Raw genomic sequence first — 27,780 nt, forward strand, 5'->3', positions numbered from 1 at the left:
ATAGGAAGACCTCATCTGTACACCAACAACAGCAGTTAGCCAGGTGTGGTGGCTCGTGCCTGTGGTCCTAGCTACTGGGAGGCTGAGGTGGGAGGATCGCTTGAGCCCAGAAGTTCTAAGCTGCAGTGAGCTATCATTGCACCACTGCATTCCAGCCTGGACAACAAACAGAGCAAGACCCTGTGTCTAAAAAAAAATAAAAAGTAAATGCTTGTCTATAGGTTCTTCTAAAATTTTATGTTAATAGTTTTTAACTGTTAAGTATTTTACATACAAAAAAATTATACTCACCACCTTTACCCACAGCCTAGCTTCAGACACACAGCAGTACAGGCGGAGCCATTCAGACGCATTGCGGTACAGATGGGGAGGTTCAGACCCACCGCGGTACAGGCGGAGCCATTCAGAACCACCGCGGTACAGGCGGAGCCGTTCAGACACATCGCGGTACAGATGGGCCGTTCGGACCCACCGCGGTACAGGCCGGGCCGTTCGGACCCGTCGCGGTACAGGTGGGGCCGTTCGGACCCACCGTGGTAAAAGGCAGAACCATTGAGACACACAGTGGTACAGGCAGAGTTGGACTCACCTCTCCGTCTGGATTCTGTCTCCTTTTCATTCTTCCAGTGGTAATCACTAGCCGGGATTTGGGTTTTCTCGTCCGCAGTAATGCCATGTACTTTTCCCATATGCGCAGGTAATTTTAGACACCCCGGAGCAGTCCTGTGAGTGGCGTCATTCTTCGTATCTCACGCAGTTTATGTTTTCCATCCCCGCTCATGTTTGTGGGTGCAGCCATCCCGATTCACATAGGCTCCATCTATTCGTCTCCCCTGCTGGATGGGTTTTATACATACTCAGGAATTCACTTCAGTGTTTAGGATATTAATTTTTCTAAGCATACAGGCTTTCGCTGTGTAACGTGTTCACGATGAGGACAGGGTGCTGGGTCATAGGCTGTCTTAACACAGTGTTCTTCAGCTTCTGAAGCAAAACGTGAATGTGTACATTTTGGTATTGACTCATGAGTTAGGTATTTAGATATATTTTTATTATATGTTTAATTTAAATATTATCTCTAATAGTTATCTAATTATATATTTATTTTATAATGTGCTTATTACAGTCCTTACTGTTGTTGTAGGAACTACCCTGCGTCTAACTGGAAATCGCTGTTCAGTCCAAGGGAAAGCACTGATGCCTCAGATATCCTCTTGGTTCATTGAGAACGATTACAGCCTGCGTGGTGTTGCGCCGTTTTCAAAAGTGGCAAGAGCAGTGTGGTCAGCATGGCTTGTCTTGCTGCTGGAGAAAGGAGTCCAGATGTGTCTGTGTAATTTGCGCTCCTGCGCACGTGGGTGCGACAGGTCCGAAAGGATGTACCTAAGATACAAGCTGTGAACCCTGGCGGAGCTGCAAACCCTCAACCCATCACTAGGAGCAGAAAGTTACGAATTCTCTCGAAGGGACTTTGTTGTCCACAGTCCCATTCTCCTGACAAACCTCCCCTCTTGAAACAGCAGCTGTTAATTTTGTGCTTTTTTCAGTGCGGAGAGAGGAGACAGAGTCTGGCTCTGTCGCTCAGGCCAGAGCACAGTGGTGCAATCTCAGCTCCCTGCACCCTCCACCTGCTGGACGCAAGCACCCCTCCCACCTCAGCTTCCTGAGTAGCTGAGGCTGGGGTGCACACGACCGTGCTCAGCTCATTTAATGTTTTGTAGAGACAGAGTCTCACTATATTGCCCAAGCTGGAATTTTGTGCTTTTGAAAAATAATTTTGCCACATACTTTTGTTTCCCTAGAAGTACATTGTTTAGTTTTGCTTATTTTTGAGTTTTATACCAATGTTATCAAGTTAATGCAGCTAACTTTTAAAATTCAACTTCTAGCTTTCTAAACTGATCTGTGCTGTTGTGCATTTTACTTTAATTAATTCCCTGTCAAGCTCGTATCTCCACTTGGAAATGTTCACAATTCACCTTTCTCCTGTTGGTGGGCTTTCGGGTTTCTAGTTTTATTTGCATTATAAAGAATTCTATGAACATTTTTACACAGAAACTTATGGACCAAAGAAGAGGTGGGAGAAAGGACAGGAGGAAACGCATGTGGTCTCTGACAGCGTTAATGAACCCTGGCAGTCCCTGCCGACAGTGGTGGTCTTGCTGTGCCTAAGCAGGGGCTCTGGATGTGGCTGTCAGTGGCTCATGGGATGAGCTAGACACAGGCTAACCCCTGCGGGGGCCAAGTGCATTTCTTCCTGAGAAGAGCCCCGTAGCTTTGTAGGGTGCTTGAGAGTATGGAAGAGGGACTGCTTCCAAACGCATCGCCTGAAAACAGCTCAGAAGCTTGGTGGAGGCGGGTCTGGTGGATCTCATTGGATGTTACTTTGAAACCATTTTGAAGTTTATGGTATTTTCTTTAAACATTCCAAATTTGTGTTTTTTAAGCAAATTTAACCTTCTTTTTGTTGGTGTTAGTAATCACTGTTTCCAAAATGGATTGCAGAGTTTTCAGCCTTACAACGTGTATAAATACCACAGAAGGGGCCGGGCGTGGTGGCTCAAGCCTGTAATCCCAGCACTTTGGGAGGCCGAGGTGGGCGGATCACAAGGTCAGGAGATCGAGACCATGGTGAAACCCCGTCTCTACTAAAAATAGAAAAAATTAGCCGGGCGCAGGGGCGGGCGCCTGTAGTCCCAGCTACTCGGGAGGCTGAGGCAGGAGAATGGCGTGAACCCGGGAGGCGGAGCTTGCAGTGAGCCGAGATCGCACCACTGCACTCCAGCCTGGGCGACAGAGCGAGACTCCGTCTCAAAAAAAAAAAAAAAAATACCACAGAAGGTAACAGTCTTTTCTGTGAGATGCGGAGTTCTGATTGGAGGCAGTGATTGCCATCGTGTGCTGTCCGTGTGCGTTGAAACGGTGTAGGGTATGCCTTTGGCTCCAAGTTTAGCCATTTCTAACAGCCATAGTATTTTATGGTAGTTTTTTGTCCTGTTTGGTGGAGAATCTCTGAATTCTAGTTCTCACAGCTTGGGGATCACTTTTGCAGAAATTGTCCAGGAAGTCCTGACTCTTGGACTCGTGTTCCTAAATTAAAACCAAACTGGGGAACAGACGCGTCTGTCTATGCTCCTGCCGCGTCCTTTCAGAGTTACTCTAGCCAGTAGGAATGAAGAAACCGGGTCTCCACGACCCGGGATCTGACGACCTCAGGAACAGAAATGCTGGCTGAGCTGCATTCAGGTTCTTTGTAGGACCTGCTGAAAAGGACCAGTTAAGTGGGTCACCAGTTAGAAACAGATTGCAGCATCAGGTGAGTAAACGTATGAAGGTTCATGGAAGAAGAGACTACTCAATCAGTTCAGAAAGTCCAAGGAACATGGGAACTAGTAGGAATAATAATAATAATATGGATAGTGATGTTCTCATAGAATCCGAGAGGTGGAAGAACCTGTGGGAGCTCCGGCCACGCCCCTCGTGGACGCCTGTCCATTCCTGGAGACTGCTCAGGCACCACTCTCCCCACTCAGGCCAGGCCTCGTGGAGACCTCAGGCGTGGTGACGCCATGCCCCACCCTGTGTATGTCCTCGCCTTACTGCGACCTCCCTGTGAATGTCCTTATCCTACCATGACCACCCTGTGTGTCTTCATCTTACCACGACCGCCCTGTCCCAGAGTCTACCTGTCTGCCTTCTCCAGCTAGCCTGTGAACTGCTGGGATGACGAGGATGTTGTGCTCCGCCCTGTCCCACTTCGGAGCACAGCGGCTGATCCGTAGCAGAGCAAATGCGTGGCTGGATGAGGGATCAGCTGGAGGCGGCAAGCGGTGGATGTGGGGGTGAAGGAGAAAGAGGTGGCGATGAGTACTGACAGCAGTTTATTAGCAACAGATGTGCATCAGTGGGAACTGGGAATACAAAGAGGCAGAAAGGCGTCCTGATTCTGGGCCCAGACTCTGGAGACAGACAGACCTGAGTGTGGGCTCCTCTGACACTGGTGATCCTGTGGCTCTGAGCGATGTGCTGAAGCTTTCTGATCCTTGGGTCCTCGTTGTTAAAATGGGTGTAGTGATAGAGTTGTCATTCATTTAAAGGGTGTGGCATGTTCTTGGCATGTTGCAAAGTGCTATCATCATCATCATCATCATCATCATCACTGAGTTTGGAAGAGGAAATGATACGTTTTATTTTTCCCTTCCCAAATTTTTGAATTTGAGGTGTCACAGGCAATCAAGTGAAAATAACCAACTCTCTTAGAGGTGGTAGCTGCAGCTGAAGATTTTTGGGACTTCAATGTTCAGGCAGTATTTAAAACCAGGGAGTTACATTTGATTGCCTGGGAGAAGATGTGGAATAAGAAAAACAGAACAGGCCCCTGATGATCTGTTTTTAAGGGGAGGGTGGAAGAGAGGGGTCCCAAGAGGGGAAGCTTTGGAAGAACGAGCTGAGGCAGCCAGAGACCTGGGGACGGAGTGCGTGTTTGAGGGGAGACGGCGCAGAGAAGACAAGAGGGGGCAGGAATGGAAGAGACCATGGGATGCAGCATGTGAAGAGTTGACTGTATTCAGTAATTTTTGGAGAGCAGTTAGGTTCAAAACTAGATTTTCATTTTTTAAAAGCGATTTGAAATAATGTTAAATGTACACGAGAGTTGCACAGGCAGCACAGAGAGCTCCTGTGTGTCCTTCAGCCAGCTACCCAGTGTCAGCCTCTTACATGACCTCAGTACAGCAATTAAATCTAGGGAACGTGTGTTGTTATAGCACTGCCAATCACACACAGCCTCCGTGGTGCCTGCAGCTTTGCCGCTGTAATCCTCTGTGTGTCTTGTGGTCCAGCCCAGGCCCCACCCGCACTGGCTGCCTGGTCCTCTGGTCCTCTGGTCCTCCCAGGCTGGGATGGTTCCTCAGCTGTTTCTTGTCTTTCGTGACCATGACACTGTAAGATGCTGCTCAGGTGTTTGCAGGTTGCCCCTCTCTTTGGGTTTGTCTGGTGTGTTCTCATGATGAGACTGAGGATCAAAGTTTGGGGAAGAATAATGCAGATGGGTTATTCTCAGTGCATCAGGCCCGGGGGTGCGTGGTGTGCGTGATTCTTATTACTGCAGGTACCAACCTTGATCACTCGGCTGAAGTGGTGCCTTGTGTGTTTCTCCAATGTGAAGTAATTATTTTCTTCTTTGTAATTCATAAGCATTTGAAGGACATACTTTGAGAGTATGCAGATATCCTGTTTCTCCTTAAACTTCCATGCCCTGATTCTAACATCCATGCGTAATTACTGCCCTGGTGTTCTAATGGTGGTGCTGTACCTCCCTATTTCCTTCCACGTTTAGTAATTGGAATTCTTCTGTATGAAGGAATTGTTGCTTCTCTTGTTTATTTACTTGGTTGGTTGTTTATATCCATATGGAGCCACTAATACTTATTTTACTTTTTGGGTTATAATCCATTATTATTATTATTTATTTTGTTACTGAAATTGTTTCAACTTTGACCACCGACACACCTCCTAGTATTTTCTCTGTCACAGCCCTGGATCAACCATTTCTCCAAGGATCTTTGGCTTTTTTGAGAATGGTATTTAGAAACCAAGATGTGGCCTCTTTGTGTGCTTGTTACTACTGGAGCGTTAGTGTTACTAGGCCCAGGCCCTCTCCATGGACATAGCTAAGTGATGCATTTGTGTGTAGTAAGCTAAAAACACATGCATATTGATTTGCGCATCTATGTACAGGTATGGAAACTAGATTTTAATGACTAAACAGGAGGTAAGGGACTAGGGACTGAAACAGACTAATCTTTCCAGAAGTTTGGTGATACTACTGAATAACGTTGTTTTTTCCAGCTTTCTCTGTAATACGATTTTTGCAGTAAATAAATAGAGAACATGTGATTAGAGGAGGCTCTCTGTTGGGGGGACTTTGAAGAAAGAACAAGGCTAAAAAGGGATGTTTAGTTTCTGCAAGAGGTGAGTTACGTCTATAGATAGAAGAAGGGGGTTGCTGAAGAAAGTATGAATCAGTGGAGTAAAGGATGAGAAATGGGAAGGTATGAGAAGATAATTCAGGACAGAGATCGAGCGTTTGACTTGGCAAGCCCAAGCACACCTCTCTGAGACGTGGGAGGGAAGGAGAGGTGAATACAAATGTGGCAGAGCTTTGAAGCTGGACATGAGAGCTGGTTCCCCCTGGAGCCTGTCTCCTGTTCAGTGAGAAGCCAGGCCATGTCCTGAGAGGTGGGGGCCATGAGTGCCAGGATGGAAGGGTCAGGAGAGAGGAGACCTGGCAACCCACCCCCTTCCTCATGTTTACTGCCTGGCATAGTTGGCATTTTCCTTTATGTTGAGGAAAATGCTGCTATGATCTGATTAGTAGGTGCTAAATACCCCAGTTTGTATAAAGTAGGATGGTATCTTTGCAGGGCTAACGAAATGACCAAATCAGGTTTGGGTAAGGCCACCTGGAGATCCGTGTCCTTCAGCTGATGGCAGTCTTCCTGTGCATCCCAGCGATCCACAGAGATGCTTGCAAATTCTCGCATCCCAACAGCGGCGATGCCAGAAATTTCCAGGCTCATATCTACCTGCTCAGCCTCTGGGGTTGGGGTTGGGACACCCCACCTGCCCTTCCAGAGGGTGACTGTCTGCACCTGTCCAGTGTGCCCCCCTGCTGCCTCCTCTGTGCAGTGTCAGAGCTGCTGTGCCTGGATCTGAGGAGGCGCGGTGGGAGGGGAAGGCGCCCACATGACCCTTGTGCTTGCCTTTTCAACTGGAGCACGGGGTGGCGGCACCGTGTTGTACTGCCCACCCCACCCACCGGGATGCAAACTTCCTGAGGCCAGGGCTTCTTCCTGCCACGCCTTGCCACCACGCCCCTTGCCTCCCCTGGGACATTCTCTTCTTTGTAGTCATCTGTTTGGTGTGTGAGGGATTTTGCGTTTTGTCTTCTGCCCTGTAATTTAAAGGGATAAAACGCTCACGTTTAACTTAAGCCAAAACCCAGTTTCAGTCTTTCCACCAGAAATCCCTGAGATGTGGAATTGTGGGAAGCTCCTTGGAGGCTGCTGGGCTGCACTCTGTGGGAAGATGGCCTGCAGGCTTCAGTGGGCTGGGCTCTCCCGGCCATGGCTGCCTTGGTGGCTAACTCAGGCTGCGGCGACAGACTAGTGAGGCAGGTGGACTCTTCCCCGATGTTTAATATAACCTGACAGATAAAGTGGATTTGTAATGAATAAATTATCTAAAACCCATTTCTATTTTTTTGTTTGAAATGAAAACATGGTCTTGAATATGTTTCTTGGAGAGAAAGAAGAGACGCTTTGATTAGGAATTCTCTGTACATTTAGTTTTGGGTCAAGAAGAAACGAAAACCATTGGCCACAAGCTCTTGGGCGTTCCAGGCAGCCTTCAGTGTGTTCAGGGGGCTTCTCCGTTCTCGGCTGGTGGGGTTGGTGCAGCCGGGATGACAGAGGAATATTCCACAGGAGAACGAGGAGTGACTGTACTGTGGACGTTGTTTCTGTCCCTGCAGCCGGGGCTGTGAAGGCTGCAGGCTGCCGTTTGCTGGTTTACAGGGTCATAATTCTGGCCTGGAGCTTGACAAACGACCCAGGACCTCTGAGATGGGAAATGAGGTCTGCATCCCCTGTTCTAATCAGGATTCGCTGTCAAAGGTCATTTTCCACAGTGTGGCTTAATAGAGTTGGTTTTATATTCCCTGAGGGATACGGACTTCCAAATGGTTGCAGTCTCACTAACTGTAATGTATACAGCTCGTGTTTGAAAGGAAATCAGCTCTCCTCCAAGGCAGTGGTTCTCAACCAGGAAAACTTTTCCCCTCAGGGGACACTGGGACATTGGCAGTGTCCAGCGACCTGGAGACTGTCACATCCAGGTATGCGGGGTGGCTCGGTGGTGCTGCGGAGATTTTGTGGTGCACAGGACAGCCCCACAAGGAGCGACCCAGACCCAAATGGCCCTGGTGCTGAGAGGGACAGACGCCGCTCACAGAGAAGCGACCACAGAGACCCGCATCCAAGCAGGCTTCCCAGGGCAGGTGGGGCCGGGAAAGCTGTTCCGTGGCGCAGCATCCCAGTGGCTCTTACGGGGTGAAAGCCCCTCTTAGAATTAAAAGTCCTGAAGCCGAGACCAACTGGGGCCATCCACGGCCCTGTGCCGTGCCGCCTCCTGGACGCACACTGGGAGCTGGAGACGGTCCAGCCTCAGCAGGACTGGGCCCTGAGGACCCCGCCTGTAACCTGGCACTGGCTGCCTGCAGATCATGGGGCGTGGAGGGAGAGGCTGCCAGTGCTGTCCTAGTGCAGCAGCACCTCGTGGCCACGACGGATCATCTTTCTGAACTTTGCACCTCAAACATTTAAAATGGAGATTTTGATTTTTGGCAAATGTGGAAAATAGATTTCAGCTCAAAAAGCAGGACCTGAGAACATGGTGTGTTAAAGTGTCTTTCATCTCATGCCACTTTGCAGCCTTGGGACCCTCGGACTTGTACCCAGAAGGCAGTAAAGATGACAGCAGCCCCCGTTTCACTGATGGTGGCTCAGAGGACATTGTGAGATGGCTGGAGGGTCAGGTGGCTGTAGGGTCAGGGCTGGGCAAGTTGTATTCAGATGCTGTTTGCTAAGCCCAGAACATTATAGGAGGTAAATAAATAGCACACAGTGTTCTGGGGGTAGAAAGATGAGCCCATTTCCCAGGCTGCTGCCAAAATCCTTTCTCCTGTCAGCGTGGGAGGTGACCCTGCCCGATTAAAGGACGTCTTTTGGCCCCTCTTTCCCCTGGCAGCAGCATGGAAGTGGGTGGGGGAGGAGAGGAGCACACTTCCTCCCACCCCTGGGGACTTGTGAGCGCAGTCTGCAAGCTCTGACCCCAGGAGGAAGCGTGGTGAAGTGCACTTCTGACCACGTCATGCTCCGAGAACGTGGACGCTGCACCTCTGACCACATCACGCTCCGAGAACATGGATGCTGCACCTCTGACCACGTCACGCTCCGAGGACGTGGACACTGCACCTCTGACCATGACCACATCATGTTCTGAAAATGTGGACACCAGACTTCTGACCATGTCACGCTCCGAGAACGTGGACACTGCATCTCCGACCATGACCACGTCTTGTTGTGAGAACGTGGACGCTGGACTTCTGACCACGTCATGCTCCGAGAACATGGACACTGCACCTCTGACCACATCACGCTCCGAGAACGTGGACGCTGCACCTCTGACCACGTCACGCTCCGAGAACGTGGACGCTGCACCTCTGACCATGTCACACTCCGAGAATGTGGACGCTGCACCTCTGACCACATCATGCTCTGAGAACGTGGACGCTGCACCTCTGACCATGTCACACTCTGAGAATGTGGACGCTGCACCTCTGACCACATCATGCTCCGAGAACGTGGACACTGCACCTGTGACCATGACCACGTCGTGTCCTGAGAACGTGGACTCTGAACTTCTGACTATATCATGCTCCGAGAACGTGGACGCTGCACCTCTGACTACATCACGCTCCGAGAACGTGGACGCTGCACCTCTGACCACGTCACGCTCCAAGAACGTGGACGCTGCACCTCTGACCATGTCACACTCTGAGAATGTGGACGCTGCACCTCTGATCACATCATGCTCCGAGAACGTGGACACTGCACCTGTGACCATGACCACGTCGTGTCCTGAGAACGTGGACTCTGAACTTCTGACTACGTCATGCTCCGAGAATGTGGATGCTGCACCTCTGACCACATCACACTCCAAGAATGTGGATACTGCACCTCTGACCACGTCACGCTCTGAGAACATGGACATTGCACCTCTGACCACGTCACACTCTGAGAATGTGGACGCTGCACCTCTGACCATGTCACACTCTGAGAACGTGGATGCTGCACCTCTGACCACGTCATGCTCCGAGAACGTGGACGCTGCATCTCTGACCATGACCACATCATGTTCTGAGAACGTGGACGCTGGACTTCTGACCACGTCATGCTCCAAGAACGTGGACGCTACACCTCTGACCACGTCACGCTCCGAGAACATGGATGCTGCACCTCTGACCACGTCACGCTCCGAGAACGTGGACGCTGCACCTCTGACCACGTCACGCTCCGAGAACGTGGACGCTGCACCTCTGACCACATCACGCTCTGAGAACGTGGACGCTGCACTACTGACCATGTCGCGCTGGCCAGAATTTGGCTGCGGGACAGACTTCACTGGAAAGGAAACTGGGCAATGTGCTCAGCTACAACTGCTTTAGAAGAGAGATAAAATCAGATATAGACTAGCAGTCTCTACCACACTGGCATTTAGATAATTTGCAGCTTTTCTGCCAGCCAAAACATTTCATGTACAAATGCAAGTATTTCTATAGGATGGATATCTAGAAGTAGTCAGAAGGAATGTGCCTTTAAAATTTTTATAAGTACTTCCCAGTTGCCTTCTGTAAAAGCTTCATTAATTTACATTCCCACCATTGATGAATGAGTGCCCTGCATCCTTCAACAATGGGGCATTATTCACATTTTATCCTGCTTTCCAGTTTGCTGGATAAAAATGGAATGGATGAATGGATGGATGGGTGGATGAATGGATGGATGGATGGATGGATGGATGGATGGATGGATGGATGGATGGATGGATGGATCGATAGGTAGATAGATAGATTCTCATTATAATTTGCATTTCTAATCAGGAGCATGGAACTCAGAGTCATTGATGATTCCTCTTTCTTCTGTGAATGGACTGTTTGTGTGTTTTGCCTGTTTGTTGTTGTTTCGTCCCTTTGTTGATCTGCAGCAGAAGTTTATATGAGACACATCTAAAAACTTCCCTGTCATGTACTGTGTACCTCCTTTCTTTAAAATTGCTGGTCACTTATATGTGTCTTTATTAGAATTACAGATTCTTTATCTTACTGTATCAGTCAGTCTCAAGACTTAGTAGGTTTTGTGACTTGCTTAATTAAGGCCTTTCATATGCCAAAACAAATGAAAATTTTTTTGTGCTTTTACATTTAGGTTTTCAGTCCACTCTGATATGTGTGTGTGTGTGTGTGTGTGTGTGTGTGTGTGTGTGTGTGTGTGTGATCTCATATAGCAATACCAAATGGTGGGTTAGAGTTTCCAGCATCACTTATTGAATTGTTAATTCCTTCTTTGCAGATTTAAAATGCTGTCCTCGTTAGAGTTACATGTGTGTCTCTGTTTCTGGGCTCTCTCTTTTCTGTTGATTTGTTTGTCTCTCTCACTAATATCATCCTGTAATTACTGTAGATTTATAGTATCTTTAATATCTGGCAGTGTGAGTCCCTATTCATTATTCTTTATTAATTTTTTTTTTACTCTTGTGCTTTTTTTTTTCTCTTCTGTACTCTATAATCATCTTGTGAAATTCCATTAATGGAAAAAACCCAGCAGATATTTTGATTAGGCTTGCACTGACTGTTTGGATTCATTAGGCAAGAACTGACATCTCTCAAATCCTTCAGTGGGTTTATTTACAGAGAGCATTTCCAGGTGTTCTGTTATAGTGCAGTGATTATAAGCAGTCTACCAAACGCAGACAGTTTAACACATTTTTGGTAGAGTGGGGTCCTGCCCATGATGCACGTGTCTCCACACACCCCGCACACACCTGGGCTATTGGTATCCTGCCTCATCACGTCTGAGATATGACTTAGGTCTGAGATGTAGCTTATGTCTGAAATGTAACTTTTGTCTGCTTCTTTGCTGTGCACGGACAAAGCTTCTGCAGGCTGCCTCCATGCTATACTTCCCCAGGCTTTGCTTGATCTTCTGGCCTTCTGTCCCTTTCCTCTTGAGTTATGAACAATCCAGGCAGTGCCAGCGGCAGGATGTGTGGCTTAGCTGCTAAGAAACAAGCTCACTTTTGCTGGGAGTTTGATTTTTGCCGATTTCTGGGAATTTGATTTCTGCCACAGCTTCACTACTCACACTCTTGATGTCCAAGGAAAGGTAAATAATGAATGTGTTCTGTGGAGAATTCCTTAAAAGTGTTAGCTTTGTGTGCGGATTGTAAGTGTTTCTCAGGTGAGATGAGAACATTCTTCTCTGCATTTACAGAATCACTAGTGTCTGTTCAAGGGCTGAACAGTACAGTGTGTTCGGAAAAATGTTTCACTTAGCGGATTAGTGTTAGTAGGTTATTGTTCTGCGATTGAAATACATTTATACAGCCAAACCCACTTATACCCCTTAAGTATGATCTTTCAAAAGTCATCTCAGTGACAAAGTGCTTATGGGCCTCTCTGAAATTAAAGGGACAGTGGCATGCAAATTGGAGGACCCGACCAACTCTTCAGAGCTCCCCTCCCTTGTAAATGAGGTGTGTGTTGTGTTATATAAACATAGAGATGAGACAGAGTAAAAGCACAAATGGAGACATGGAGTGATGAGCACATGTGTGAGGCAGCTGTGGATATATGGAGGGAGGCCCCACAGTGGGAACTGAGACAGCTGTGAGACCTATGGAGGGAGGTCCCATGGTGGGAACTGAGACAGCTGTGAGACCTATGGAGGGAGGTCCCATGGTGGGAAGTGAGACAGCCGTGAGATCCATGGAGGGAGGCCTTGTGGTGGAAACTGAGGCAGCTGTGGATTCATGGAGGGAGGGCCCACAGTGGGAACTGAGACAGCTGTGAGACCCATGGAGGGAGGACCCATGATGGGAACTGAGACAGCTGTGAGATCCATGGAGGGAGGCCCTGTGGTGGAAACTGAGGCAGCTGTGGATTCATGGAGGGAGGCCCCACGGTGAGAACTGAGACAGCTGTGGATATATGGAGGGAGGCCCTGCGGTGGGAACTGAGACAGCTGTGAGACCCATGGAGGGAGGCCCCGCGGTGGGAACTCAGACAGCTGTGAGACCCATGGAGGGAGGTCCCATGGTGGGAACTGAGACAGCTGTGGATCCAGGGAGGGAGGCCCCACAGTGGGAACTGAGATAGCTGTGAGACCTATGGAGGGAGGTCCCATGGTGGGAACTGAGACAGCTGTGAGACCTATGGAGGGAGGTCCCGAGGTGGGAACTGAGACAGCTGTGGGTCCATGGAGGGAGGCCCCGTGGTGGGAACTGAGGCAGCTGTGGAGTCCATGGAGGGAGGTCCCACGGTGGGAACTGAGACAGCTGTGGGTCCATGGAGGGAGGTCCCACGGTGGGAACTGGGCTGTGGGGTTCATGCAGGGAGGCCCCGCAGTGGCAACTGAGACAAGTTTAAGGAGTTGACCAGCAGCTGAACCCAGTGGCAGCTGCGGAGGAGCTTGGGGCTCGGGATGATGACTTTGGCAGCCACCTGGTGCGGGCACTACTGGAGTAAAGCAGCATCTGAGGAGATGTGGAGAAGTTCAGTTTGATCGTTTTGGTTTTGGTTTTTGTTTTTGGAGACTGAGTCTCGCTCTGTCGCCCAGGCTGGAGTACAATGGTGTAATCTTGGCTCACTGTAACCTCCGCCTCCTGGGTTCAAGTGATTCTCCTGCCTCAGCTTCCCAAGTGGCTGGGTTTACAGGCGCCCTTCACCACGTCTGGCTAATTTTGTATTTTTCGTAGAGTGGGTTTCACCATGTTGGTCAGGCTGGTCTCGAACTCCTGACCTCAGGTGATCCGCCCGCCTCAGCCTCCCAAAGTGCTGGGATTACAGGTGTGAGCCACTGCACCTGGCTGGTTTGCTGTTTTTATCGTTTTGTATAAAGGCTAACTCAGCGTCTCTCCAGCAACCAGGCTCAATGTGTGTGCCTTTTGTGACGTGCAGTACTCACCAGCAGCCCATATTCCCGAGATGCACATGTAACGAGCGCACTTTGTGTGTTTTCTAGAACTACACGCAGTACATCCCTCTGTCCATATATGACCTGCAGACATGGATGGGCAGCCCGTCGATCTTCGTCTATGACTGCTCCAACGCTGGCTTGATCGTCAAGTCCTTCAAGCAGTTCGCACTACAGCGGGAGCAGGAGCTGGAGGTGAGCGCTCTGGTGCTCGGAGAGCGGTGCTGGGTTTGCTTTTGTTTTCCCTGGGGGTGGGGTTTGGGTGGGGAGGTTGGGAGGTGTTGGACATTCTCAGAATGGAACAGGGCTCAGAATGCCAAGGGCAGGATGGCATATTCAATACCGGGAGCTAGCGAGGCACTCAGCACACTTTTATTTTTGAAACATGTTCTGTTACAGCCCAGGCTGGAGTGCGGTGGTACCATCTCTGGGCACTGCAGCGTCTGTCACCTGAGCCCAAGCAATCTTCCCTTCTCAGCCTTCCAAGAGGTTGAGACTACAGGTGCACACGCCATGCCGCCATGCCTAGCTAATTTTTGTAGTTTTTGTAGAGGTGGGGTTTCGCCATGTTTCTCAGGCTGGTTTCAAACTCCTGAGCTCAAGCAATGCATGTGCCTCAGCCTGCAAAGTTCTGGGATTACAGGCTTGAGCCACTGTGCCCAGCCCAGTACAAACTTACAGGCTTATTTTTACATCTCATTTTACTCAATGTCGTTTTTAATCCAAACATCAATTGATAACATTAATAGGGTTGATTTGTGCCCCAACAGTCTCTGCCTCCAAGATAAATGTGAAAATAAAGCAGACACGTTTATTTTAGGAGACGTGGACCCACAGCTTCAGTTCCACGGTCTTCACTTCCACCAGTGCCTTTGTTACTGCCCCAGTTTCTTTTTCTGTTGTGTTAAAAAAAAAATCCGCGACAACCACTAAGCTAAAATGATAGAAAACAAACGAAAACAGCTGCCATTGGTAGCTCCCACTTCAAAAAGCGGAGAGCTTCTGCACCGCTCTGATAATGAAGAGACGTTTTGCTTAGTTGTTTTAATTAATATTTGATGTTTGAATTAAACAGTGAATTCTTAGGACAAATTGAAGAGGCAGTTTCAATTAAGAGGCCTCCATCTTGTGGCCTGCACAAGAGTGTCAGAATGAAACATTTTGCAGCCTCAAGGGGGTCATGAGTTCTGACTGGTTGCAGTATAAGAAATTCTCAATTTAGGAGCAAAAATGGTCTTGAGTATGTTTCCTCAAGCCTTTTTGAGTATATTCCATTTTAATGTATTATTTTTTCACATTTCATCAGAGGAAAGTGCTGAAACAATCGGCAACAAAATTTGAAATTCTGTTTGGTAGACTTTCGTGTTAATGTGTGTAGAGTTGAATATTTTATATTTGTTAAGTCTTTATGTGAGACACTGCAAAAGAGTGATAAGTATAATGTGCTTTGTCCATGAAAAAGGGTCCACATGCAACACGTTTGTTTTCTGTGATGAGGGAAAGAAAGATCAAGGTTTGTATGATCAAATTTTTTCCCTTGCTTTTAGGCATTTCATCTTGGTTTACCCAGGGGATAGGTTATCTAATAAGCATTAAGGAACTCAAAGCATTGAGGGGTAACTTATTTTTCCTTGCATCAAGTAATAAATATTACAAAAAAAAAAAGAGGCAGATTTTTACATTTATAATATGTAAATAAAAATGCCACAGAATCCTTCCTGAGTTCACCAGATTTATGGGCTGTAGAGTGGCTAAGGGAAAGACCAATCCATCAGCCTTAGTTAATTAAAACATGTTAAATGGAGACCTGCTCCCCTTTCAGCAGAAGACCAGCACCTCCAGCTCATGCATAATATCAAATGTTTGCATCCCAGCGCTCTGAGCATGTGCTCCGGCAGTACCGTGTGTGCTCACTGTATGTTGCCAGGGATTAATCAGCCTAAGACACTGTTCATTTCATCAAGTGTAACAGAAAAGATTCCCATGCATCTTTTTTTAGGGAAAAAAAAATGTTTAATTGACTCATTCCACACGAAAGAGATCAGATGAAAAATATGTTAACTGAGTTGGCAAATAGATGGCAAGGCAATGCGATACCGTATGTCTTTAATTAGCTCTGATTTTTATCTTCGTTCTTTAATTACAATGTAGATCAGTCTTGTGTGTTTCTATTACACTTACTATTATTGGTTATTGTTCACTTGGTCTCTTACATAAACAGTGGAAATTAAAATGGTAAAATTAGCTCCTAACTAATATCTTAATGTTCATTTAGTCATTTTACTATCTGCTGGAGAAACAGCAGTCCTGTGCAGCCTGTTAGGGTTTTTCTTTTAAAATATTTTTTGCCTCTTTACAGCTGGTCAAATTCTTTGTAAATTTACAATATGTTTTAATACTTTTATTGTATGACATGTGAGCTGAAAGAAATTGACAGGTGAATGATTTGTTCTAGTGTTAAAGAATTGATTAAATGTAATGCAAGAAAATGGTTATTTGAACCAGAAAGCCTCCAAATAATAAACATTAACACAAACATGAGTGACATAAATGTTAAGAGATGATGATCAGCTTTCATATTCATAGTGGCACAGTGCTTGTCCTGGGACCAGGAGGTTTATTTATTGTGTGCTTCTCTCTCAGGAGTGCCGTAGCTAGAGTAGAAGACGACTTCATCAAAGCACAGATACAGTGTTGCACACACATCAGACCATCAGAGCCAGAAAACGGCGTCTCCGTCACTCAGTAATCCCGCTTCTATTTGTCATTGTGTCATATTTCTTTGTAATTTAAAAATTAAGGATACTATTCAAGTCTCTCCGCTTTCAGTCTTCTTTTATAAATATTTATTTTTACCAAATTAGCATATGCCATGGTTTGAAAAATAATACAGAAGGTTTATGATGAATAAAATAGTTCCCGGCCCCACACTTTCTCTGCTGAGAATCTGTGACCAAAGGCACCTCCTTTCCCTGTTTCCATTTCTAGTTCTTCCGACGGGTGTCTCCTTCTCTGTAGATGACATGCTGAGACCACTGCTTCTTGATTCGTCGATTTGAGGTTATCTGTGGGCTTTCTCTTAGGGTACAAACCAAGAACAGAGCTGCCATTAAGTCCTGTTTAAAGAATGGAGAAACGATGTGGAAGCCTGTTAGCAAAGAAGTCGATTCCATGTAGATTACATGCTGGTTTAAATTCCTATGTGTTGTTTGTATTCAATAGTGAATTCTAAAGAGAAAATTCTAGATTGAAGAGGCTGCGTCACTCACGACACCTTCTTGCTTTCCCTCTTATTCCCTCTGTTGGGTGTCTCTATACTTTGTAACCTTTGCGGTTTTAAGTAATATCCTTATGCTTATATTTCTGGTTTTATCAGTAATGGGTCATTTATTCCATTTTCAAGGCTCTTAGCTTCCTTGTACTTTCTTTGTACTTTCTTCTCCCTTTTTTTTTTTTTTTTTTTTTTTTTTGAGACGGAGTCTCGCTCTGTCGCCGGGCTGGAGTGCAGTGGCCGGACCTCAGCTCACTGCAAGCTCCGCCTCCCGGGTTCCCGCCATTCTCCTGCCTCAGCCTCCTGAGTAGCTGGGACCACAGGCGCCCGCCACCTCGCCCGGCTAGTTTTTTGTATTTTTAGTAGAGACGGGGTTTCACCGTATTAGCCAGGATGGTCTCGATCGCCTGACCTCGTGATCCGCCCGTCTCGGCCTCCCAAAGTGCTGGGATTACAGGCTTGAGCCACCGCGCCCGGCCTTTTTTTTTTTTTTTTTTTTTTTTAACAGCTTCTGTTATCTGCACTTTTTGCGATTGTCTGTCGTTCTCTGACCACGATTAACACCTCTGTGCTTGAGTGGAGATTGATTCTATAGGAAGATAAGCATTAAACCTTGTTACCTGATTATGGCCACATAAATATTGCTCACTTAGTGGCTAAATAGAGTACTGTGATCTCCATTTTTATAACTGTTTTTGTTTGTTTGCTTGCTTTTCCTGGACATTTCCTATTTTCTTCTTGAATTATCTACCGTTACCACTTCCACCACTGATAGATCCGTAAGGAGAGCGGCAGAGCACAGAAGGCGCCCTCTCCCCTCGTGTCTTCCAAGCTCTCCTGCCTCGCTCAGCCGATGGTGCCTGTGGCCTCCTCCCCAGCGTCAGCTGGCTCCCCTTTGTAACTCTCCGGGATCCATCCCTGTGTCTAGATCCCACTACTTCCCCTCTCGATCTTCTCCGTTGTTCTCCTAGAGGAAATCCTCAAGCACCACCCTAAGAAAGGATGTTTGGCAGTCTGAGACCGTCCATATTTGAAGCAGTGGAAGTAATGAAAAATCTCATTACTGGGTTTTAGACAAATAGCAGTTTGTCTTTTTCACTAATAAGGTCTCTGAGGCAAATGATTGACTTTTCAGCAGTGCCCCTGGAGACTAGGCATCCTTGGCCGGCTGGCTTATCCTCATGGTTGCGATATGCCCACCACATCTGCAGGTGTTCCATCTGCTTGGGAGGCAAGAGAAAATGGGGAAGGGGCAGTGCTGGCCACAGCTGTCTCTTTTATAAGGAAAGAACAGCCCACCCTCTGTGTCTGTGGCTTCCACATCCTTGGAGTCAACTAACTGTGGCTCCAAGACATTCAGAAAAAAAAATATTGCACTGTACTGAACATGTACACTTTTTCTCACCATTATTCCCTAAACAGTACAGTGTAACAACTGTGTTTACAGCATTCACATTGTAGTAGATGTTATAGGTAATCTAGAGATGATTTGAAGTACACCAAAGTCTGTGTGTAGGTTACATGCAAGCACCACACCATTTTTTATCTGTGTGTTGGCAGATTTTGGCATCTGTGGGGGTCTAGGAACCAATACCCTAGGGATATTGAGGGATGACTGCAACAAGCCGACTTTGGTTTAGACGAAGTTGGCCAGAGCCAGGTCACGCAGCACCCCAGCTGTGGTTGAGGGGTGGCTAAAGGGAGTGGACTTAGGGGTGTCTGTGAGATGATCCGATGAGGACCATCAGCCACATTGCCTGGGTAATGTCATCATTCTAACTACATCCATTATCCATAGTGTAGATATCGAATGTGAGGCAATTTTCAGTCTTCCAATGGTAGCATTATTACTATTTGCAGTGGATGAGTAGATTTCTTGATAAGTCTGCCACCTCCATCCAGATAAATGCCATAAGAGGAATATTTATAGTCATCGTACACAGTATATGTATTGACTGAGTTAGAGAGAAAAAAGAATTCAAATGTTTTTGTAACAACTTTTATCTTGGATACTAAATCCTTAGCCTATAAACTAGAAAGGAAGGTGAAGTCTGAAAGACACAGATGCTCGGCCGGGCGCGGTGGCTCAAGCCTGTAATCCCAGCACTTTGGGAGGCCAAGACGGGCGGATCACGAGGTCAGGAGATCGAGACCATCCTGGCTAACCCGGTGAAACCCCGTCTCTACTAAAAAATACAAAAAACTAGCCAGGCGAGGTGGCGGGCGCCTGTAGTCCCAGCTACTCGGGAGGCTGAGGCAGGAGAATGGCGTGAACCCGGGAGGCGGAGCTTGCAGTGAGCTGAGATCCGGCCGCTGCACTCCAGCCTGGGAGACAGAGCGAGACCCCGTCTCAAAAAAAAAAAAAACAAAAAACAAAACAAAAAAAAAGACACAGATGCTCTTGGAAACAGAACCCATGAAGTCTTGTCCATCAGTGTCTTCTAGTGGATATTTCTCAAGGGCAGTCACAACTCACCATCACTGAAGACGGCAGTCAAGCCCGGAGTGAAATCTAGGTGAGTTTCTCTTCTTTCTAATGGGAGGCCAGTAGCGAATTCGGTTGGTGGTAAAGACAATAATGCCTTTCTTCTGCTGGGACAGCATAGGCTTGACTGCTCCAGTAAGTCTTGTTCTGCATGTAGCCATCTTCATTTGGTTTGGGACTGGAGCATAGGCAAGTTCTTGGTGGGAGCCATGAAAATAGCCTGAGAATGACTTCTGGAGAACAGATTGCCGTGTGTCAGAAGAGTCTTGTATGAAAGTTCAGCCCTGGCTGGTGCAGTGGCTCATGCCTGTAATCCCAGCACTTTGGAAGGCCGAGGTGGGCGGATGGCTTGAGTCCAGGAGTTCAAGACCAGCCTGGGCAGCATAGCAAAACCCCATCTCTACAAAAAATACAAAAGTTAGCCAGCTGTAGTGACGTGCACGTGTCATCCCAGCTACTCTGGAGACCAAGGTGGAAGGGTCACTTGAGCTCAGAGTTGGAGGCTGCAGGGAGCCGTGATTGTGCCATTGCCCTTCAGCCCGGGCAATAGCGTGAGACCCCCATCTCTTTAAAAAAAAAAAAAAAAGTTCAGCCCGTGGATCACGGGCACAATTCACTTCTCCACTCTTCCCCCACACTCTACAAGGCTTTTCTCAGGATGCTTCCGAGTAAATCATGTTTGTGTGGTGTCTCTAAACACGATTGTGTGGTCCAGTCCAGCCACCTCTAGCAGTACACTCCCAAAGCACAGAAACCTGTCAAACGGTCACTCACTGCCACGGCGAGAAGCTTGCTTGGGTCCGCAGCATCCTTGAAGCTGCAGTGATTTAACTGCTGCCCCCCCCACCCCCCCACCAATGTGAAAACCGATAGATGATACATTGGCTTCCTGCATTGATCCCCGTAACTAAATTTTATGTCAAATAAATATTGTAATTCTGCCAAAAATGACTAACGTCTAGAATCTTCAAGTTTCCTCAAAAATATTAAATGCGTGTCTCACAGAACTAAGGTACTCATGTTCTGAAATCTTCGTCATTCCTTTGCTACTCCTGTAGATGGGCACACTGCATGCCTGGCATGGAATCCTGCAGCAAAAGGCAATTCTCAGGCTGAAGGTTGTGATTGTAGTGATTGCTGAATACCATCAGTTAGTTCTTTGGGTACCTCTCAACAGGTGTGTTTCTTGATCACCATTTCCTAAATTGGAATTTGTGTGTGTGAGTTTGCAAATCTTCTCCACGGACTTGCCGTTGTCATGGCATCTGTGATTCAGAGGAGGGATCTGCAGTGCCAATTCCACGGGAGCTCAGGCTCGCCTGTGTTTCTCTTTCAAACAGTGATTTTCATAAGTGCTTCCCCTGTAATCTCATAGTTGGTCGTTTGTAGGCAATAGGGACACGAGCTGTCGTCTGTTATGTCACAACTGTATTAAGTGTCAAGTGATACTAATTTTTAGGTTTTAAAAAGATGCTTTCCTCTTTTCTAAGTTATCTCTGTTTCCTCCAGCATAATTTTTTTTTCCTTTGGTTAATTTTGATTATTCTCTCTCATACTAGAGGTGTGTGATGATTTTATTGTTTCTCATATTTAAGAATGAAGAGAAGCTGCCCATCACTGCGGGTCTGTGTCAGGAAGCGTTGGCCAGAGGGCTTTGCTCGATGGGAAGTAGGGGACGCTGTCTGCTGCTCTGGGGACTCACTGACGCCCCCACGCTGAGGTCTTTATTTCTCTGGGCTCTAAACGACCATACTAGCTGCCTTTAATTTTCCCCAGATACGTCAGTAACTCTCTTTAGAGGAAAAAAACTCCACCACCACCCTGAGTGCTTTCTGGGGAGGGTGGTGGTGGAGGATCATTGCAGGACCCCTGGCTTCAGGCACGCAGGTGAGACGTTGGCTGTCCTGATGGCAGGTCTTCAGGTAACCCATGCCTTCCAGCCCACACCATTCCAGGCTTGGGCACAGGGGCCGCCTTCCCACTTCCCTTCTCTGCATGCATTCTAGACACTTTCAATTCTTCTTTTTAACAAAAGTTGGCCAAAGTCAGTTTACATACCTTATGGTTTATTTATAGTAAGCTGTAAGAACCCATACTTGTGAAGGTTTTCAAAACATTAGAATATCTGCTCCCTGGTGTTAAGAGATGTGTAATGTAGTTGAAGCACATATATTCATTCTTTCTCTCTCTGTCTCTCTCTCTCTCTCTCTCACACACACACACACACACACTCACATACTCCATCACCACCACCACCACCACAACAACCGAAGAGAAGCATTTTTCATTTAGCAGAAATGCTGCCATTTCCACTGTCTATGGCAGAAGGGGAGTTCATCCAAAACATACAGTAGAAACCCCTTTAATTGGAATCCACAGAACGACCATCCCCAAAGCACCGCTGGGAAGAATGAAGCCACTGTGAGAGGTTAAGAGGATAGTGGGGCAGGGCTGGCGCTTGGAGTGGACTGGTAAGCTGACTTCCCAATCAGAAAGGAAATAGGTCACAGGAAAAGTGGGGGGAAACACAGGCCCAGAGAAGATGAGGTCCACGCCTGCCAGTGGGTGCTGGGAGGGCAGCCCTGCAGGGAGCAGGCAGCAGGAGCTACCCAGCCTGGTCCCATGTACCTGGCAGGCCTCGGGCTGTGGACACCCTCGCCTTTGGTTTGTGTGACGTCTCACGGTTGGTGGGACATTTGTGCCGTTTCATCCATCTTCAGTCTGCACAGCTGAGCTAAATGTGACCGCCAAAGCTTTTGCTGCTTCTCTGTGCCCATGCACCATCCCTTTCTGTGGTTTGCATGGGGAGATAAAGGTCTTTTCTGTTGGCACCTTTCACAACTCCCAGTCCTAGAATTCGGAGGCTTCAGTAAAAAGAAAAGTGATTTCTCTGCATAAAAGATTTAAGAACCTTTACGGCTGATGATCTTAAATGAAATTCACAGACACAGCAAAGCGTATCATTAGCACAGACAACTTCCAGAGTGCAACTGAAGTTCTCCTTTCTTCACAAATGCTTTCCTGAGCCTGAAATCTTCCTGGGCTGACCTGATACAGCAATCTCCTACACAGCGGCCTTGACAATTATGCGTTGTCTTGTAGCCTCTCTTCTATTGTTGTCAGCTTACTTTACATCTGTTACGTAAACCTGTCAGGAATGCCTCATGTTAAATTGATGCTCAGGAAGGATCTGTAGATTTCACTTGATAAATACATATTTGAATAAACTACCTTTAGTTGTCTTCTTTAGATGTATCTGTGATGCATTAAATATATTTGATCTTTAATTGATTTGTGTGAAATGTGACAAGAAACAAAGAAAACTTGATTAGCCTTAATTCATGAATACAATATACTATTTGCACTTGTCACAAAACTGGGAGCTTTCCCCAAATTCTTGGAGTTTAACCTTTTTTTTTCCCCCTAATTTCATCTATTTAAAAGTATTATCTGAAATTGCTTGATATTCTGATCACAGATGATGGCTAGCACTATGAGATGTAGAATGGGGCACTGTGATCCCAGCAGGATCCATCTGCCTGGCCCTGCTTGCTGTCGCAGGAACACTTCTGCACCCAACACTGAGGCCGAGGGGGCTCACCCTGCCCCGACACTGAGGCAGATGTCTTTCACAAGGGATCCTGGTGGCACAAGGCAGTGGAGTTTCTGGCTGAAGGTGGAGCCTCATGAGAGGAGAGGGGCAAATGGGAAGTAAGTGCTTTCACTGAACACTGAGGTCAGAAACACGGAAGAGGTGTTCATTCTCACCCATCCTCTGCAGCACCACACGATAAGCCTGTTTGCTCAGAAGGCAAGGGCAGGAAACAGGCGTAGAGATCAGAAAAGAAGAAGTTAGACCATCTTTTCTTGAAGATGAAGTGATCACCCGTGTTGAAATGTCAGCCGTAAGTATCACCGTGGGATTTACAAAACACTCCATCCAACAGCAGCCAATACACACATTTTTCCAATGTCCGTGGAACATTCATCAAGTTCGGTCATAAAATAAACCTCAACAAGTTTTAAACAACACAGAATGTGTTCTTTAACCCCAAGAGAATCAACTACATGTCAATAAACACAAGAGAAAAATCTATGAAAAAAATTAAACAACGTATTTCTAAATAATGGATCAGAAACCTCAAGGGAAATTTTAAAAAAATACATAGAATTAGATGGAAATAGAATATACAACATATCTGTATTTATAGGATGCAGATAAAGCAGTATTGAAAGAGAAATTTATAGCACTAAAATGCTTATGTTAGAAAAGAGGAAAGATTTCAAATTATTAATATAAATTCCTGCCTCAAGATACTGGAAGAGTAACCGAAAACAGTCAGAAGAAAGGAAATGATAAAGAGCAGAAATCATTGAAATTGAAAACAGAAAAACAATGGAGAAATATCAAAAGCTGATTCTCAGAAAAAATCAATAAAATGGATACATTCCTAGCAATACTAACAAAATAGAATCAAGAGGGAGATGGGAAAATCTCTATAGATCCTGCAGCCATTCAAAGAATAATGAACTTTACACTCTTAAATTCAGCAACTTAGAGGAAACGGACCAATTCCTCGAAAATCCCCAGCTACCAAAATTCAACCAATTGACTGTTCTGAGTATTATCTGTTCAGCATTAGATAATCTGAATAATCCTAGAATCATGAAAGAAATTGAATTTGTTGTTTGATTCTAATTGTCTGAAACATAAATCTCCAGGCATACATGATTTCACTGGAGACTGTTGCCAAACATTTAAAAAGAACAAGCACTTCCAGAAGATAGAAGGGTTGGGAACACATTTCAATTCATTTTATGAGGCTATTATTATCCTAATGCCAAAACCAGACACACCGTTCACAAAGAAAATAAAGAACAGCAAACCAGTATCTGTCACAAACTTAGATGCCGAAATCCTCAAACACAATAATAGCAAATCAGTTCTAGCAATTTATAAAAGGAATTATATACTGTGACTTAGTGGGAATTTTTTACAGCTGTAGAAGTCTAGCTTAGTGTTTAAAAATTAATTAATGTACTTCGTACCAACAGACTAAAGATGAAAAATCATATGATCCTATCAAATGATGCAGAAAACTCTTTCAACAAAACACAACACTTATTCATGAGAGAGAGAGAAAAAAAAAACTTGCAGTAAACTAAGAATAGAGAAGAACTTCAATTAGATTTAAAAAAAAATCTGTAAAAACCTACAGCCGTCCTTTTACTTACCGGTAAAAGATTGAATATTTCCCCCTTAAGATTGGAAGCAAGGCAAGGATATCCATTCTTATCACTGTTATTCAATAGAAGTACTGGAGGTTCTAGCCAGTGCAATAAGACAAGAAAAAGACATCACTGATTATCAGGGAAATGCAAATCAAAACTACAGTGAGGTGCTACTTCATGCCACTAGGGTGGCAGCAATGAAACAGATGGGTAATAACAAGTGTTGGTGAGGATGTTGAGAGATTGGAATCCTTGCACACTGCTGGTGGGAATGTAAAATGGTACGGTGCTTCAGAAAATAGTCTGGCAAGGTTCTCAAGATGTGAAACTGAAGGTTAGCCCGTGACCCAGCAGGAGAGGAGCGTGCACTGTAGAATAGCGCTTGGCCCATGCTAGGCACTCAGCTGACCCCTGCTGTCTTGGCTAATGAGCAGTCTAACAAGTCTCCTCCCTGGCAGTGTGGGGCCTCCGAGTGGAGGGTGGTGCTGGTGTGGGGGCTCCAAGTGGAGTGTGGTGCTGGTGTGGGAGCCATCCAGGTGGAGGGCAGTGCAGGAGGCCGTGGCAGGCGGTGGCAGTGCTTGGACTAAGGTGGTAGATGTTGGCAAGGCAAATGTTTGCATCAGGGGTTCATTGTGAAGGATGAGTGATTTGCACAAGTGAAGGATGAAGATTAGATGGAGGACGCAAGCAAAAGAAGTTAAAGGCAACGCCAGTGTTTTTGGCCTGGGTGGAATGGAGCGGCTGTCTCCTGAGCCAGGAGGACCATGAGGCTGGAGGTTGGATGGAGGTCTTGGGGTGTAGGACACAAGAGCTCTGCTCAGGCAGTGTGGGGTGTGAGGTCCCATCAGAGATGTTTGTTCAGCATCTCCTGTAAATTAGGAAGGGTGACAGGGCATACAGCAGCACACAAGTGGACAAACCCTGGCTGTACTTTCCTGAGAATGCATCAGAAGGTGGTCGATGTCATCCTGGAACAGACAATAACTGAAGCCACGGGGTGGTGACGAGCCCCCATGTGGTTCGTGTGGCTGGAGAGGAGAGGCCGGTCGAGGCCTGTGCTCGGTGGTGTGTGTAGAGTCTGGTAAATGGAGAGGCACTGACAGACCAGACCAGAGAAGTAGCCGGGGAGTTGGAGGGAAACCAGGACTCATGGCCTCAGGAAGTCAGGAAAAGCCTCAGGAAAGCCTTCTAGAAGTAGGGACCGTTCGCTGATTGCTGTGCTGCTGAGCGGCTCACACGATGAGGACTGAGGATGGACTGTTGCGTTTGTGGACACAGGGCCATAGCTGGACTTAACAAAAGCAGTTTCAGCGCAGGGTGGTGGGCTCTCATGTGATTCTAAACTATCCAAGCGAGGGTGGGCGATGCCGTGTGGAAGCTCCTGAGGGTGGTTTGTTTTCTTTACATGGACGTTATGAGAGCATGTGTTTGTGCTAATGGGAGTAACCTGGCAGAGAGGGAGAAGCTGATGTGTGGGAGGGAGAGAGAGCTCATGAGGGTGGCCCTTAAGTAGGTGTGAAGGGAACAGGATCCAGTACACGAGGGGAGGAGCTGGCTGGAGGAGGAGCGTGGACGGTGGTCATTTCGCAGAGGGATGGCAGCACATGCGCACAGAGGCCAGGTTTGGAGGAAGGGTGAAGACACACAGCACAATCGAGTACAGGAGGAGCAGGTACACACACATACACACACGTATATAAGCACATGCACATACAGGCATGTACACATACACATGCATGTAGACAACATATGCACACATGTACACGTATACTCACATTTACATATATGTACACACAGACATATATGCATATAGACATGCATAGATGCCACACACATGTGTGCACATTGTACACACATATACACATACATGTCCACACATATACATGTACACACATGCACATACATATACAGTTGTATACACAGACACACAGACACACACATATACATGCATGCACACACAGACATGCACACGTGCACAGACACATGCACACATACATGCGCATATACACACACACTTATACACATATATACATGCCCACCTATACATACATAAATATACACACATATACATGCACACAGAAACATGGACATATACACACATGCACACATATATACACAGGTACATGCTCATACAGACAGACGTGCACATCTACACATTCACCTATATACACACGGAGTCCTATATACTCACATACATACATACACATGTATATACATGTATACACCTAAACACATACACACACATGCACATACTGCTTTTGGTGCCATGCCGCAGCACATTCCTAGTGCTTCACATACGTTCCTTTCTAATTGGTGTTTGTTTTGGAAGGTGGAGTGAGTACGTGTGTCTGGATCCGGCCTTATTAGATTGTCCTTTGCGCGCTGGGAATAACACCCACTTTCTGCTCAGCTCTTCCTAGTTTCTCCAGCTTTCCCTCTCCTCCTTGTTAACAGAATTGGAACCCTTCCTGTCTTCTTGTCTCTCTCCTGAAATTAGCCAAGGCTCTCTCTCTTATGACTCAGTTCATTAGAGTTAAGTAAGCAGAAACACAGCAGCTGATGATGAACGAAATGTTTCCGGGGGTGAAGGCACCCATCTGGCAGGGGGCAGAGCCCTCTTGCAGGTTCTGCCATGCAGAGAAGAAGCCGCAAGGACTGAGGGTGGCCAGAAGGAGATGTCTGACCTGAGCTGTAGAACATAAGAAGTTGGCAGCATAAGACAGGTAGGAAAGGCATGTCAGTGACAGAGGCAGGAGGAGAGGCTAGGACACGTGATCCACTTGTGTAAGGAGCTCCAGCAGTGTGCCCGGAGTGCCGGGCATTGCCAGGTCTGGAAGAGGTCATCAGTTTTTGGGAAAGGTGTCTGCGTGGGCTAGAAATCATGGAACAAATCATAAAGCCAGTAATACTTTAAACCCAGATGCTGCTTTTATAACTCACTTTGCTACTTTGCCCTTGGCAGCAAGGGTTGGGGGCAC

The 27,780-nt window shown here is 46.6% G+C and overlaps 1 protein-coding gene across 4 annotated transcripts in view; it reads left to right on the forward strand.

The window, feature by feature from the left end:
- RPTOR (regulatory associated protein of MTOR complex 1) overlaps nucleotides 1–27,780 on the forward strand; it is a 412,728-nt gene that overhangs the window by 166,533 nt on the left and 218,415 nt on the right. For all 4 annotated transcript variants that reach the window (XR_013407456.1, XR_013407455.1, XM_015120520.3 and 1 more), the window contains exon 5: nucleotides 13,863–14,009. Coding sequence is in view for 2 of the 4 variants with exons in the window: in XM_015120520.3 (XP_014976006.1) it covers nucleotides 13,863–14,009 (147 nt within the window). In the remaining 2 variants the exon portion in view is untranslated. The remainder of the gene's footprint in view (nucleotides 1–13,862; nucleotides 14,010–27,780) is intronic.

The sequence above is a fragment of the Macaca mulatta genome, chromosome 16 (assembly GCF_049350105.2).
Source record: "Macaca mulatta isolate MMU2019108-1 chromosome 16, T2T-MMU8v2.0, whole genome shotgun sequence".
Classification (NCBI taxonomy): domain Eukaryota; kingdom Metazoa; phylum Chordata; class Mammalia; order Primates; family Cercopithecidae; genus Macaca; species Macaca mulatta.